A 16,886-nucleotide genomic window follows, 5' to 3' on the forward strand; every position below is an offset into this window, starting at 1 on the left:
AAATTGAAAAAAACTGAATGCATCACTTCCCTTAATATAATTCATCTAATTCAAATCCAATTATTTTTAAATATAAGATCACCTGTGTTTCATCAAGGTGTGACATGATTTAGAGTTAATGGCAAGATCAAACTCTGGTCCACTAATCAATGCGTGGTTAGTCAATGTCCTCGTAAAAGCTACATCATGAAGACAAATCTGCAACAAGCTTATTGGAAAATATCAGGTGGGGGAAAGAACCAAGAAAATTCTCATGGGACTGAAGACAGAATGATTGATCAGAAAAACAGAACAGAACGGAAGAAATATGGCACAGCTGTTTGTGTCTACAGCAATCAGTTCACAAAAATTGACAAAAACTTGTGTAAGAGGAGCACAATAAAACATGAAAAAGTCCAAGAAGAGGAACACTTTTCTTTAGCACAATGCAGACTGCAAGTATTTGAGCAGTTACACATTTTTTATTCTTCAGTCTCTGTGTAGTTCAGTTTAAAATAAAGTAAGTTGTTTTATTTCACTCTCAAGAGCACTGAGAGGAGGATTTTGTACATCTAGGATTATTTCTACATAAATGTTGCAATGGCATGGATTCACTGCAGACACCCTCAACTGTAAAACTGTGACAGACACAAATATGTGAAAATATTTGTCCACGAACGCTCATGATAAAGATATATATAGAAATATAGACAGTAGTAGTAGTATAGTAGACATACATAAGAAGATGAACACAAACAGAGAAACCTTTTTAAGGAAAGAATAAAATATAAATTAAACAGAAAAGCTAGAAATATTTAAGAGACTGAAAATAGCTTTTTGGCACTTTTGCCTGAAAAATTACTTTAATCAGCCAATTACTTCTCATAATTGACTACTTGATTAATCGACTAATCATTGCTGCTTTCCTTGACACAATATTGGGGTGGGGTTGGGGGGGTATTTTCCCCTTTCATCATCCTGCCTCCATGAGGCTAATCAGTTTTCTGCAGTGGAACACAGTGTGAAGATGCTTCACCTCCCGTCATCAGACATCAGTGGTGTCTGAGCTATCACCTGATAACCATATCAAAATATCCTGTTTAATGGACTGATGCATGAATGAACAGTCACACATCAAAATGGAAAAGAGGCACACAAATGAAAACACACAAACACATGCACGCAGCACAAGGTTAAACAGAGGTGAGAAGCTCACATTTCCTCCTTTTTCCATTTGTGGCAGATTGGATCTTAAAGTGCACTCTAAGCAGCCCTGGAGCAGACTGGTTTGAATTACTTCACATTAGAGTCTATTCAGCATTAGAGCTTCCAGCAGACTGCAATCTCAAATTTATGTGTACATGTACGTGCGTGTATGTGTGTGTGTCAAGTCATTACAAACTCACCATCAGTAGACTGGTGAGCAGCCAGCGGGTTCATTTTTGCTTAATGTATTTTCTCAATTAATCAATTAATCATTTAGTCTATAAAATCTCACAAAATGGTAAAAAAAATGTCCAAGATGACATTTTTAGATGTCTCATTTTGTCCAAGCAAAAGTCCAAAACCTGAAGTTACCCAGTTTAATGTGATGTAATACAGAAAAGTTGGGAATATTTAAGAGGCTGGCATTTGACTTAATATCAAAATAGTAGCCAACTATTTTTCTCATGATCAACTGCTGAGCTCAGTGAAGCATACAAGAAGTGTAGCTCCCTCTTCCTCTTGGAAAAATGTTTCAATAAATACCAAAAAGCTTTAGGTTGGTCCAGCTGAGTTGTTTGGTGTGTGACAACTCCGTCACCCCTTTTGATTCTCCTCATATTGGCTGCACTTGACCAGACTACTGATTTTCTCAGTAAAATATAATCGATTTGCCAATACTCAGAGGAAAGGTTAGGAAATATTTATAGATGTTGTTTCAGGGTGCCCCACTTTGTATGCATGCTGAATAGTAAAAGGGGCTGAGGAGGTGTGTGCTGGTGAAGGAGACATTACATTGTGTGTGGAAGCCTAATGTTTTCTGCTGTGGCAGAACAACAGTATGCTAAAAAAAAAACCCTGCCAGCAATATTTTTGGTGCTGTTTTTCAGCACAGTGTACAAATAAAATTCACCCTGCCATATCTGGTGTACCTGCACCATTACTGTGTTTGTATCTGAGGGAGACTGTAATAATACAGTACCTTATTGTATACCTGTGCTGCAGAATACACGGCATTTAATACTATTTGGCAACAAAGTATTCAATCCTTTACTGTGTCTTATGCTGGGTTAACAACACCGGAGCAACAGAAATCATCCCTTGTTTGTTTCAATATCGAACATGATTATTCGCTGTGCCTCTTTGTGACTACATCCTTCAGGGCAGGATTAATTGGGATGTAAACAGCAGGTGGTTAGTTAACAGCAGCTGATTGCAGGGTTAATGGAGATTTAATTGCTGGGGTGAGGGCAGGGAGAGTAAACAGTAGTGAGGGAAAAGGCAACTGACCCCTCGGGTTGTTGGAGGAAGTTCTTCATGGCCTTAACCTGCTGGAAATGGCAGGACATATCTGTGGCCAGCACCATCTCCACCACCAGAGCCCGCAGCTCTCTGGATGAAAACAAAGCAGAGAAAAGAAGGAAGAGGAAAACGTGAGCCACGTGCTGTATCATGAACTGTAAAACCCTGCAGGTAATAAAAACTGACTCATTTCGGAAGTCGCTAAAGTAAATGAAGACAGCCAGCACAGTTTTTGAGAGCTATTTATAATTCCTGCTTTGACAAGTCCCAGCTTATACCACGAGAAATGGGATTGCAACTGTCTCCTCTAATGTATTATCATACGCAGCAGTTCCATTTAGTACAAAGTTGTTGGACCTTGACGGTAATCCAACTTTTCAGATTTTGACTCTATCGAGCACAGTTTTTAATCACAAGTTCGCATTGTGCTTTGAATGGGTGATGTGATAATGTTCTGCTTGGCCTGCTTGGTTTCTATCTGTCTCTACCTGCTCTGAGTTTCATATCCCTTTGCTGTCACTCAGCTCTTTCATCGCTCTGTCTATCTGTTCTAGTATCTGTCTCTCTGACCTCCAGTCATCCTTGGAGAGGTTGTAGAGGATGTTCATCTCGTCGTCATCCTGCAGCAGGCGGTAGGCTGCGCTGACATGGTGACTCTCCAACACTGAGCGGTCATTATACAGGATTGCTGTGTCTGACCTGTCAGTCAAAGAGAGGACAAAGGAGAAGTCACTGGTTTATATTGGAATAACAGGATAATGGGTAATAACAAACCCCAAACATGTTGCGTCTTCTTAAATTTATCAGCACAATGTGTCACTTCATTATTAATGTTATCAGGTTTTGGGATGCCAAAGATCTGAAATCTTTTTCCTTTTTGAGTTTGATTTATTGGGTCATTCTCTTTACTGCAGCTCTGTGATTGCATGTGCAGCAGCTGTCGGTCACTGTAGAGGGCGCTGTGCTAAAAATATATGAAAATGATAAATGTGAGAATAATTCATGTTCTTTGTGTTGGCTTTTTTATTTTTATTTTTAAGGAGGTCTGCTGTAAAAGGGAAGGCTCTTTAGAGAAAACTCCAAAAATTAAAAACAAGAAAAAAGGTAGAAAGTTTATGAAGATCTGGATAATCAGGAAGGTTTCCCTCTCTGTAACATTTGGAAAATATCAATAATACACATTTTAACAAATTGATGTTTCTAAATGGAAATAATCTGGATCATTTTATGAAAGGTTGAAGAAAACTGACTCTTCAACTTTCTAACTTGTACTATGAAAATAAGAATAATAAAAAGAATGAAGAGTGTTTGTCAACAAAATCATTAACTTTCCAAACCATAACAAAATACTAGCTTTTTAATGACATAATGTGTCTCTCTCCCTGTCTCAACTCAAGTTCTCATCGATGATAATCTCAAGGACGTTTGAGTCTCAGAGAACAAACTAACTCTTCAGTGGAATAGAGTTTGGAGTTCATTTGGATCCTGTCCTGCTGCAGTGTTATTACTGCACTGCAGGCGATCTCAGTGTGAATATAAAGCCCCCTTGCTGTAAATGAAAACATTGATCGGGTGAGTCAGTGCCATGCATTTTTGATTTTATGATCCATTACCTTGTCTGAATGTGGAAGTTGTTTGTGGTCCCTGTGTGCTCGTAGTCGTGCACCGCCGCTGCAAAGATCATGGCAAAGATCTCCAGCTCAGTCAACCAGTGCTGGAGGCAGAGATAGAGGAGAGGAGGGGAGGGGAGGGGAGGACGGGAGGGGTGGGATGTGAGGAAACAGAGGGAGGGTGAAGATAAGGAGGAGGAGAGGGATGAAAAGAGGAGCATGTAGAAGAGGGAAGGGTGTTGAGGAGGGGAGGCAATGAGATGGAAAAGACAGAGACATCGACAGCAGAGAAGGAAGGGAAAGTAATGAACACAGGATGAAAGAATGGACAGAAATTAGAGAAGAGAAATGAGAAGCCAGTGAATGGAAAAAAGGGGGAATGCAGGGAATGGTACATCATGTCGTGAAGATGTAGAGGAGAAAAGTGATATAAAGGATGCAGAGGTAAGTATTTGGCATGAGGAATACATTACCGTCATCCATGAAAGGAAACAAATGGGGAGGAGATAGAGGAAAGGTCAGGAAAGAAAAAAGGAAACTTTTGATAAGACCAGCTGTCACTAACACTCCTCCTCCTTCTTCTTCAGTCTGTTACCCAATATTAGCTCTCTTTAAGTTTACTGTGACTTCATACTGTCACAAGGTGGGACTGCACATCGCATTATGGTTTCAGGTCAAGTTTACATGACAAAGAAAGACATGAAATCATCACGTCTGAGAAGCTGGAGCCAGGAAATGTTTGGTATTTTTGCAAAAAAAAAAAAAAAAGACCACAACGATTAACGAAATAGTTGCAGCTTTCTTCAATACCACTGTCATGTCTGTACATCAGCAGCCAGCTGGCTTAGCAAAACAGAGCTAAAACAGTTAGCCAGCCTGGCTAGCTTAAAACTACATCATATTAAATAAGCTCAACACATTAAATGACAGAAGTTTACAGTACGTTGTAGAGTGTTAATGTGAAAATGCCCATTGATATACATGTGTTTATCTAACTCAGCAAAAACACAAATATGAATGTTTTTTCTTAAACTTTCCAATTATTTCTTCAACTGGTAGAAAAACACTGATTGCGAAAAAACACCTGTTTCATCATGCCAACAACATATAACCACCCTGAAGCTAAAAATACAGAAATCAAAGGTCAAAAGAATGTGCTTAATATGGACTGCTTTTATCTCTGGGTGTTTATGTTTAGGCTCTGTCTGTAGGCAGCATCCTCACACCTGTGAGTGGGCATTTTCCTTTGAGATGTGCATGCATCTGAGTGCACTCACGTACACAGAGCGGGGATTTAGCTCAGGAAGTCCAGTCGATATTGGTGACTAATCAGCAGTGGGGGATGGCAGACTCATTAAGAATGGGGTGATGGGTGCAAGATGCCCAATCCATCCCTCAGTATATTTCCTCATGGGCCTTCTTTATGAATGATCTGTTGATTGTTGATTTAATGGAGTCTGGAGGGCCTGCAAAATGATAGATGCTATTCTGCAGCTCTCCCAGGAGCCTGTGGTTCTGGCAGTAATGTGGTTTACTCCACAAGGCACTGCCCAAAGAAACACACCATGTCGACAGCTGTCGCAGCCACCTTATTAAGGTGATTAAATAAAAACACTGGAAGCGGGGGCGGCCGGCTGGTTGGGGACTTTGAACTCAGTGAGGCTAGGGTTTTTTTGGGGGGGAATGAATGCAGCATCAGACATACCATAAAGTCACTCCAGTGGGAAGGAGTGAAATATAGGTCACCCGATGGAAAAGCAACATGAAATATGGAAAATAGAAATGAAGCAATTTAACAGCAAAAGAATAAAGAAGACAGAAAATATTTGACTTCAAACACTGAGGCAGTGACCATTAACAAGTGTCACATTCTGACAGGTATGATGTTCTCAAACTTGCCATGAGCAAGACTGGGATTAAAGGGTGATTTTTCTCTTGTCTTTTTCCCCATGAAAAAATGGTTCACGAATTCTCCAAGAAAAAAAAAGCCATATTTAGAAGCTGCATGTCAAGCAAAGCTGCAATTAGGCTGGCATACGTCAGCTGACAGAGATGTTCTGAATACCCTGTGGATAAAATCCCCTTGATTTCACAGACTAAGCTTCAATCCAGTGAGCTTTCTTTCTTGGAACCAAACCAACATATTCAGCGGGTTTCTGCGCAGTAGATGCTGATATCATGTCATCTAATGTGTCCATGTATTACTCACCACCATGCCAGTCTTGAGTAGCAAATAGTGTACAGTTTGTGTGACATCAGCGGCGTGCATCAGGTTGTGGTAGGGGTTTTTGTGTTTGCTGTATCCCACTTCCAGGGCTTCCACGAATGACACCACTGCAGAGATCGGGATCTGATGGCACACACATCAACAGCAAATGTCTATGAGCTAAAAACACTGCTACCTGGTGATTTAAATGATGAGCATAGACGATTTCAATGCGTGCATGGTTATCTCAGCGTCTAAAATTGACATAAAATCATGGACTCATTTCAGTTACTGCAGATGACGATTCCATGTCCATGTCTGCGTTTTTGCCTGTGTCATTTACTCTGAGATGCTGGGCCCTTCAAGTGAAGTGTCCTCTGCTTTAAGATGCTGTGGAAAATGAGCCTCACCAGTATGAGATGAGACGAAGTATGACCAACCCTCATATTATGGTCATTGTTGAAACACAACAACATAACTCTTAAGAGAGTGAGAGAAGTGAGTGTGCTCTCTGCCATTAAATCAGACATGGTGAGGATTCTTATGTGTACTGAATATTTTCAGTTTCTCCTAATATTAATAACATGAGCAAAAGTTTACCAGTGACGGTGGTACGTTGTGTCCTTGTGACTTTACCTTGAAACGGCTAATGAGGTCGTATCTTGTGAGCAACTCATAGAATATGAATTTAAGCGCGTGGTCCCCGCTGGCCTCATTTAGAGCAAACACGTCAAACGACCACTTGTCGACGTTCTGTGTGGGGGAGAAAAAAATTTAATAAAGACATGCTTCTCCTTGTATTCAATCCTTGTATTCATCTGCGTCAATAAAAAGAAAAACTTGCAAAACAAAAATTATTTGAGATAGATGGTGCTGCAAATCCAAGGATGTCGGTTTGATTTGATATTTTTAGTCTAACCCAACTTGAAATCCTTTTCCGTTTCCTTGCAGATATTGTACCTGATACTTTCTGATGGATAATGTTGTATTTTCATCTTTACTGCAAAGAACACTGTGCTTCACCGTCTTGTCTTTGACTGATGTTCAATTCTACACATAAAAATGTTACCCGGAAAAGTTTGCAGTACATATTTTCAGCCCTGAGTGGTGTCTGCAGGTATTTCTCTCAGGCTGCAACAACCTTCACTGATAAGTTAGGGCATCTGTATGTAGCCTGAGAGAGAAAAAATCTCAGGGCAAGCACATTGCAATAAATGAAGGTGACTCGGGTAAACGTTTTCCGTAATGAATCTAAAATGATACAAGTGCAGGGGACAAAAACAAAGTTGTTATTTCACATCTGTGTGCGTCTGCTAAGATGTGTGTGCACATGTTAATACCTTAAGCACAGATATGACAGAAGCTGGGTAGCTGAGTCCCACCATATTGGAGGTGCGTCGGTACATCCTGTTTGGATGAGATAAAAACATCAAATGAAGCGCACCGCTGAGTGTAAACACCAGAGGTTACCACTCTAGCCCCAACCCACAGCCTGGAAGGTTCCCCACTAAGTTTCACTCTGAACATTCAAATCAACACAACGCAGGATGAAACTGCTAAAATGGCTAAGTTGAGAAAAGGCAAAGGCATCTGTAAGTCTGTTTATCTTTAACATGGTAAAGGTTTAAAGCTTTGTCAAAAGTGAGGGACTAATTTAATCACAAAATGCAAAACAAGCTCTTTAATTGCCCATGAGATTTAGTGGGGTGTTTAGAATAATTTGGAAGGTTACAAAGTTGGTGTGCATTAGTAAACACCTCAAAGCTTCTGTGGAATACAACAAAAAATAAGTTACTAAAAAAAGTGCTGTTTTAAAATAGTTTCTTTCAGCCAAATATCACATTGGCCACTTTGTCAGAATTTTTCAAATGTTCCACCTTTTCACGTTCACTCTGTTTCTTTCTCGTTTCCAATCTGTCTCCATTGTGAATGTCTGAGAAAACTGTCTGCCCTCTGTAGAAGCAGATTAAGAAAGATTATATCTGACAATACTTGAGGCCTACTGATTTCAACAAATGCATGTTGCATGTTAGTGTGTGATAAAGCACTGCCTTTGGAGAGTGAGCTGTTTTTGTTGACTCTCTGAATGATTGTGCTTAGCCAGGCTTGCCCAGGTCGTGATGATGTATGGTCAACTCAGGTGAGTGTGTCACTGTGCAGAGGATGCACACATATTTACAACAGTTTGAAATTTCAAAAGGTGTGTGGCATTTTTCAAACCAAGCTGGTGGGCTTTAAATCTTAAATTATTTTCCCATTTCTGAGGCTGCCACTAGTCTTCATTTATTTCAGTACACACACAGGTTCAGACAGATTTGAGAAGTATGCACTACATTACCTATCAACAATAACCTTGAATTTTTGCATTGCTAAAATGGATAATTTGTACGGTATAATGTATATATTGGAATAATGGATATGGCAGCTGCTTTACCTCTCTCACCTTTATCTCATTTACCCATTTTTAGTTGTATGCATTACCATTCATAATAATCATGCACACATTATGTTGAGCTGCGTAAAGGCTTACTGTCCATAATTTAAAATTATATATTTTTTTGTTATTGACTAATATTTAATCTAGACAAAGATTAACACAGATATAATGTTCAGTGTGATGGATGACCTAAAGTTTCAAGTCCCTTCATTTAAATTTTCATATTTTTCATATCAAACTGAAATGAACTCAAAGCCAAAAGAAGAAAAATACACTTTGCTTTGTAAAAGGTCAGTAATGAAATTGTGTGTGCAAAGCACCGAAACCCACAACAGCAGTGTAGATGTCAATTCCTTATGCAAGGCTAAAGATGTTGATACAATTGCTGTAAGTTGCTCCAGGCTTCGCTGGTTTGGGTTGACCGATAATAGATCAGTAACCTCAGGTGAGGAAAGATAAAGGGCATGCTCCATATGAACTGTTTAAAGATTAGTGGCTGTGTGCTTGTGTGTAATTGTGGTTGTGTTCTTGTGCATCGCACGCACACGTGTACCTCTCAACAAATATGCCAGCCTGAACGGCGTGGACAATGCTGCGGAAGCGAGGTTTTTCTTCATTGCGCCGCAGCATCAGGCCCATCTGGCGGGTGAAGGTGGAGGCCAGCCAGTCCCGCACCTCTGACGGCACCGACTCTGACTGAATGTCGCTGAGCTCATCCTCTGTGTCCACCAAACGTCTGAAACAAGGGAGAGGAGGGGGATTGAGGAGGACAGAAACCAAGAGAAAAAGAAACAAAGAAAGGAAAAACAAACAGCTGCAGAGACTAAAGGCTTACTAAAACATTTATCATTTATCGCAGGTTTACTTTTTCAGCGGATCAAACTCAAATCCCAGCGCTGTCCATCAAATAATATCGTCTCTTACGCAACATCAAAACATCCCAGGCCTCTTGAAACACCATGATGCAGAATTCAAATCCAATTGTGCAACATAATTCTCCACAGCTACCCTGTTGTGTTGACATGGTGTACAGGGGATCAGGAGCAAAGCCTGTTGGTCTCCACCCTCTGAACTGAATACATGATCTTATGGCAAACAGAAAGCATTCACAGCACATTGATAATCATGGTGCTACATGGATTCTGTACTGGGTAGTTCATCATCCTCCATCCTGCAGTGGTCATGCCATCGCTGACCCTAATCTGGCCGGAACTAGATGACGAGAGGCTTACATAATTCCATAAGCCTGTTCATATCGCAGATCTTGGACCTGCATTTCACTATTGAAAACAATGATGTGGTATATTCTCTAACCTTAACCAAACTTTAAGGCACAATAATGATCTTTCCTTGACCTAAAACAAGAAGTTTGAATAAAAAAACCTTTTCATTTTGGAATACACCAAAAAAATCTACTTGTTTTATAATTTTGTGATTTAGGAATGAGAAGCTGTTGTAAAAGTCTTGCATTCACAGTGGTTCTTACATAAAGGTACAGAAGCTTTAAAGAAGTATCAAAAGTAAATACTCACATTCCAAAGGCATCCTGTCAGTGTTATATTATTATATATTATATAGGCCTATATATGGACCATTGTTATTGATGCATTAACATTTAAGCAGTACTTAAATGTTGGTGAAGTTTAGTTATAATAATGCATTATATTTTATAAAATGTTCATACATTTTGTCAGTAAAATCTTTAGTAAGTAGTAATTAAAACTTTAAAAAACAGTATGTATAGTGAAGTAATAAGTAGCTGTAAGTAAGTAAAGAAGTATTTGTGTAAATGCAAATACAGAGTATATCATTCATAGTAGCAAAGCAGAAAGACTAAATGGTTAGAATGAAACTAAGAATTACAAAACAGATCAATTGCCATACTAATGATAATCATCAGTTTTCCAAAGGCTGGCCTTCATCAGTGCAGTGCCATTGTTCTCAATAAATGAAGCTTGTCAATACTTGTTCCACTGTAGAAAGCTATTGTTGTCATACCTCGTCTCCTCGATGTAAACGGATTCCAGCACCGACGCCGCATACTCAAGGTTTTTCTTGAGGTCAGCGAGGGAAGCCTCTCCTCTCTCCAACTGCTTCACCAGACATCTTAATCTAAAACAGAGATTCAACAGTCATTTACCAAATGGGATTACTCCTCTGCTGTCTTGACATGATGAAATAATTGCAACTGATATTCAATTAATCTGGTCTGGGTTTCAGCTGCACAAAGCAGGCAGCAGTACAAACGTACAAAAATACAGTTACATGAAGCCATGAATGAAAACATGAAAGTTCGAACTGACCAGCAGTACACCAGCAGAAAACCTTTCAACATATTCAAAAGATTCTCCATTTTAACTAACAGGAGTCACTGTGGATGAAAAGATGGGTTAGGATTATTTTTGTCTTACTGTTGTCGTTATTGTCGGCTAAACCTACCGCTAACTTGTCCCATGTCCCTTGCCTGTTGCCAGATGGTCAACTTTACATAGCTTAGGTATGTATGGACAACTTACTAGCGCTTTATTAAGAATATAGTATGATCTTCTATAGTTGTGTCTTACATCTCTGAGCTGCATGGCTTAGGTGTTAGATGTAGGATGTTACCATTTTACTAACTTGTAACTGCATCTTTTAACATTTTATCTAGATAGACAATACACTTCTTTATGTCTTATTGCAGCTCCGCATGTCTGCATATGTTAAAACTGGTAATAATTAGTATTGCTCAGTTTTTGTTGCTTTGTGTTACTTGCATGGTTGTTACTGAAAATTGGATACTGTTGCTGTATTATTGTACTAATATTTTGCCGTTATGCTGTCTGGAGAATGCTTGTTGTCTTCTGTCTGTAAATTTTAACCATTACTTCATTGGTTTTAAAACATCCCGCCAAAGGACCAGTGACACTGGTACATTTACACAATGTTGATTAATGAACATTGTCCTTATAGAGAAATGAAATGTTTTTATACTGCCGTGCCACTTGAAAAGAGGTTACTTGAAATAAGTTTTCCTTCACGTCCATTTCAGGGAAAAAGATGAGTCTCAGTCTCCTTGTAAAAATAACATTTCTCCTCTCAGACGTCTTGACTGGCGTAAGTGTCATACTATCCTGTCGGCCTTTCTCATAAGTGACATACTGACTTGTCAAACACAGGTGTAATTAATAACAATAATAATGGCTGCACTTCATCTACTGTACGTGTGTCAGCTCCATCACTGAGGGGACACTTAATTGGAAAGTAGCCATCGTTAAGGCCATTAGTTCCACCTGTGCTTTTGCTGCTACGACAAGTCAAAACGTCTGCTGTTTGAAGGGAATACTCATTCTAAAAATTGCAGACGTTTGATGTCTGCGGACATCTAGCTTTAATATTGCAGGTCTATGTACTCCTACTCAGCTCCATTTTGGGTTAGTGTCACTTGTTTTGCTCTTGACTGGTACAGATTCTATTTTTGTAAATCTTGAGCACTTCAGCAGTAATTCCTAAAGATGACAAGGTGCTTTATAAAGTTATTATTACCTAAAATTGATGGTTTAAACATTGGCTAAAACCCTTTTATACTGTTATATACAATTTACTGGTGTTGCATGATATGACATTACAGGAAGTTTTACAACATGCAAAAAATATCTTTTATTATGGGTTTAACTAAAAAATGTTTTGAATCATTCTGGTGTACAATGATTCGATTATATTTCATAAACTGAACATTTGAGTGATAAAACATTGCAAATCAGCTTGAATCAAAAGTGTAATGTCACTGAAATCAAACACCGTCCATATCCCACAGCCCTGGCTAAAGGCCACCAAAAATAGCACTAAAGAGAAAAGTAACTTCACATCAGTTTCTGCACACTGCAGCCTCTTGCCGTTACACCACCTGCTGTTCTGCTGGAGGTCATGTGCTCCCTTTCACAGTGAATGCCCACAGAGGCTATGCTTGTTGTTGAATTATTAAGCAGAAAGGTGGGAGAGTAGAAGGTTTCAGATGCTCTCATCGATGACATTCCCTGACAGTGGGAGCAATTTTACCAAGCGAAGGATCCAAAACGTTTCTGCGAAGGTGTCTCAATACAAATATTAATTTTATCAATTTAGTAGTTATTTATTACTTTTAATGGCCAAAGTTGGGGTTAGGGCCTGAATCTGTTGTGTGTACAGCAGTGAAACATCCACTCCACAATTCCAGATGTTGTGTTCTACACTCCAACACACTTACATATCTTTTGAATTTTGGCTGGATGCAAGGCTTCAGTGCTAACCTCTGACATACTGTCTGCTATGCAGTATCAGGCTGGAAATGCTGAAAATAATAATCTGGGCATTTCCTCCAGCCCACCTGTGCAAAACAGCCACAGTCATAACTTCCATATTCATGCAGAAACGTCTGGAGTGAGATGTTTCACAAAACCAGAGTCTACAGCCATGTTAGCAGCTCTGAGAGGCTGTATGTAAGCACAATGCACAGCCTCACTTGCTCAAAAACCATGGAAAAACACAAATATTGAGGAGGAAATGTTTCTACAACTCATCCCTTGCAGGTAGTCTGAAGATCATGGTAATCCATCAAATAGTTGTCAGGATAGTTCAATAAAAAACAAAAATGCCAACCTCACAATGAAACAAAATTCATCCTCTGGCAGCCATGAATGTCTGTACAAAGTATGTACAGACATTGATCCCATGGGGACCATGAATGTGTGTGGCATCTGATCGTTGAGATATAGTTCAGCCTGGGCCAAAGTGGTCAACTGACTTTTTGATATCCTCACACAAACAAGATGAATGTTTCTTTAACTATGACAACAGCTGCTTCATAAGCTGATATCTCTTTTAAGCTGACAGTTATTTTAAGGATCATAAGGAAGTGAATGGATGAGGGGTGAGCTGTAACTCTACAATCCCTGCACATGTGATTTGGTTGGCAGTAATAATGGTTATTAAGAACAGCTGTGTGCCAGTGAGCTTCCCTGCTAATACTCGAGAGCAGGAAAAACATACCCTCGCTCCTTCAACAAAGCTCCTTGTCAGACTATAATTCACCATACAATGTTGACATTTTTTCTGTTGGTCATTCGCTTTGACTTTACATCTTGCAGCGCAGTGGTGCTGGCATGCTGCGCTTGTTTGGAAGCTCGTGTTGAATGACATTAGCACATGCGCTGAAAGAAATGTTTGTCTCTGCTGACTGGTTCTGGTGAAAAGCTTTGTCACAAGCTCATTGCTTTTGTTTGCCTAACAATAGACTAAACTGAATGCCCAATCAATTTCTGTTGTTCAGTCAAAAGATAATTTAGTAGATGAGTAGCATCCAGGAGGTCTTCATTGTGAGAATTAATGCTTTTCTACAATGTTGAGATGAAAGAAGAAACTACTTAGAAAGAAAGTTTTTTTTTCTTTTTTCCTTAAAATCACCTTTGTCATGGCTGCACACATTTGCACCACTTGAGCTTCCTTTTAAAACCAAAAAGAAACACTTGAGTGATGATGAGACAAGCGCCAGGATGTACGATACATCAGCGTCTCTGCCAACCAAAATAAAATTGGCTCGTTTCACCTGCTGTCATTAGCACGGGAGGCAACATGCTGTGTTAATAGCATGGGTCAGGCCCAAAGTAACTCCTGGGCTCTGAGCCAACTGAAACATTCAGTTTAAGCCAGAAAAAAACTGGTACGGTGGAGGAGCAACAGCCATGTAATTTGCAATGGGTGAACACTTGTGGTGTTGAGGCAGTGAAGTAATTTTCCCAGTTCCTTTCACTATCAACTCACTCTGGATACAGGACACACATGATTAATCTCTCATCAGAAAGAAGTTTTTAAAATTTAAAAGGATTTCTACTTTACATGTGCTGTAAAAAAGTAAAATACATATAGAAGAGAGGGAAGCATAAATAATATAAATAATTACCGTATATAAATATTACAGTAGATGGGACGTATTTGACAAATAATTGTTTTCATTATTGAGATCTGCTGACATTTTTACAATCATTCATTTAGTCAACAAATTGTTCTGCGAAAGTCCATGGTCACTTGGTCTTCAAAATGCTTTTGTCCAAACAACAGTCAAATACTAAATTTCAATTTATAAAAAAAAGAAAACTGAGTCAAGCAGTAATTCTGACATTTAACAAGATGGAACAGACAAAATCTTTGTCATTTTTGCTTGATAAATGACAAAGCATTTATTCTCTAATCATTTAGTAGATGAACTATTTCGGCTCTACATGCTTCAAATTTTAAGAGACCGTTTAGTAAGTACTGATGATGGAGATAAAGTTATGTAGCACAAATATAAGTGTAAAGTGTAAACTGGCACTGGTGAGAGTAAAAAACAATGACAGAAGAGATTAACATAAGTGCATGTAGAAAGTATTGCCTTGAAAGAAATGTTGCTCAGCTGCCACTCTGAGAATATTGCTAATACATATACATGAGGCACAGCTGACAGTAGTGATAAATATAGTGAAGGTACTGGCTTTAGTTGTTACTGTATGTGACTTATGGTACATACCAGCCACACAGTGCGAGTACTGTGACAAGTAAAACTGCAAAATATTGCCAAAAAGCTGAGGATACAGGGTAGCAGGAAAGTGCTTTATATACTTTTGCATTCAAATCATCACAGTCACTGTTCTCTCTGAAAGATTAAAATACAAAAACAGCTGTTCTCTGTTAAATATTAAGATAAAAACTTTTTGGGTGTTACTCCAAAGATAGATTTTGGGTGGAGTCTCAATTCAAGGTTAAGCAGGAATTTTCAATCATCTGCGCAAGTTTCATGTATTAACGTGTACGTTTATTCATCTGAATCAAATGTATAAAGACAGAGAATTTCATTTGTTGGACAGATTGTGAAGCCCTCTGACACAAAATGTATGATTTTTGGGTTATATAAATAACCCTGACTTCACTTCACTGCACCAGAATACAAGCAGCTCAAACTTTTGTCTCGTTTCAGTCTGAGCAACTTGGTGTCACCGGCAAACATGCGTAAGTTTGACAGAGGGTTTATTGGAGTAGCAGAGAAGACAGCTCGCTGCCTGGAACAGCTCCATGGCTGAGGTTCAGGATCTTTGACGTGTGCTCCCTAGACTTACTACGTGATATCTCCTGTTGACAGCTCAATATTTCACTGACAGCTGAGGTCAGCTGTTAAAGCTTGACCCGTAGCAGCTTTAATATATTGATCCTGAATGGTGTGAAAACCCTCAAAGAAAATACTGATGTGTACTTGAGCTGTCATCATGTGAGGAATAAAGGTGCAGTGCCACATTGAATATGTCATTATAGACCTTTTGGCTTTGTCTTTGCACTGTGGATAGTCGAGCAGTGAGTCTGAGCAGGCTAAGAGATAGATTAGCACAATTCTCTCAAAGGTGTTGTGACTGTAGGGCTTTAAGTGCATTTACAAGAGCGTGAGAACTGAGAAGCTAATGGCTGATAATTTGAGAAGCAGTATCTTGCTTTAAGCAAAACATTTATTTGCCTCTTATTCCAAGTGAAATATCAGAGTTTGGACTTTTTTTTAAATTCAAATAATTACAAATATACTTTCAAATACACTTTTTTTTCATTAATATAGAATAGGAAACATTAATCATCAGCTACCATCGTGTAGCAAGCCCCAACCCATCCCCAAAGTAAACGCATAAAATCCCTAATATCGTCTCCTGGGTGATTTTTTCCCCCACTACACTGATAAATTCCAGTGGTGGCGGGGTTAAGCAGGCCAGTGACAGAGCGAGGCAAAGACATGAGCCTCCAGCTGCCTGCTTTATATCTGAAGATGAAAGATTTATTTGTTTTCCCTCAGAGGGGTGAACAGAGTGCACAGAGAGGAGATTAGAGTTGGAATTCAGGTTGAGAGCGTTTCCCTCCCCTATACTTATTGCATCCAGTTGTTTGGCCTCAACCGACCTGCTCACAGAGAGGAGTGGGGAAAAAATGAAAGCACTGAAATGATCTGGTGTCAAACTACAGCTGCCCTGCAGTGTAAAGTGGGGCTCAGCCTCTCGACAGCTGTTGTGACAGCCAGAAGTGAATGTGAAAAAAAGGGAAATTTAACAGCAAAAAGGTTATGCAGCAACAGCTTTCTCCATCCTCTAACAATTGCTTTGTCACTCAAATGGCTCTCTCC

General features: G+C 39.3%; 1 protein-coding gene across 5 annotated transcripts in view; it reads right to left on the minus strand.

Moving 5' to 3' along the window:
- The window catches only part of pde1cb (phosphodiesterase 1C, calmodulin-dependent b), a 93,696-nt gene that overhangs the window by 13,203 nt on the left and 63,607 nt on the right, over positions 1–16,886 (minus strand). For all 5 annotated transcript variants that reach the window (XM_071490811.1, XM_071490813.1, XM_071490812.1 and 2 more), the window contains 8 exons: positions 10,736–10,849; positions 9,291–9,473; positions 7,641–7,707; positions 6,937–7,053; positions 6,304–6,444; positions 4,098–4,198; positions 3,055–3,183; positions 2,473–2,574 (listed from right to left, as the gene is read on the minus strand). In XM_071490811.1, the coding sequence (XP_071346912.1) occupies positions 2,473–2,574; positions 3,055–3,183; positions 4,098–4,198; positions 6,304–6,444; positions 6,937–7,053; positions 7,641–7,707; positions 9,291–9,473; positions 10,736–10,849 (954 nt within the window). The remainder of the gene's footprint in view (positions 1–2,472; positions 2,575–3,054; positions 3,184–4,097; positions 4,199–6,303; positions 6,445–6,936; positions 7,054–7,640; positions 7,708–9,290; positions 9,474–10,735; positions 10,850–16,886) is intronic.

The sequence above is a fragment of the Trachinotus anak genome, unplaced genomic scaffold, assembly GCF_046630095.1.
Source record: "Trachinotus anak isolate AG129_WGS33_773 ecotype Australia unplaced genomic scaffold, CSIRO_AGI_Tana_v1 ptg000012l, whole genome shotgun sequence".
Lineage (NCBI taxonomy): Eukaryota > Metazoa > Chordata > Actinopteri > Carangiformes > Carangidae > Trachinotus > Trachinotus anak.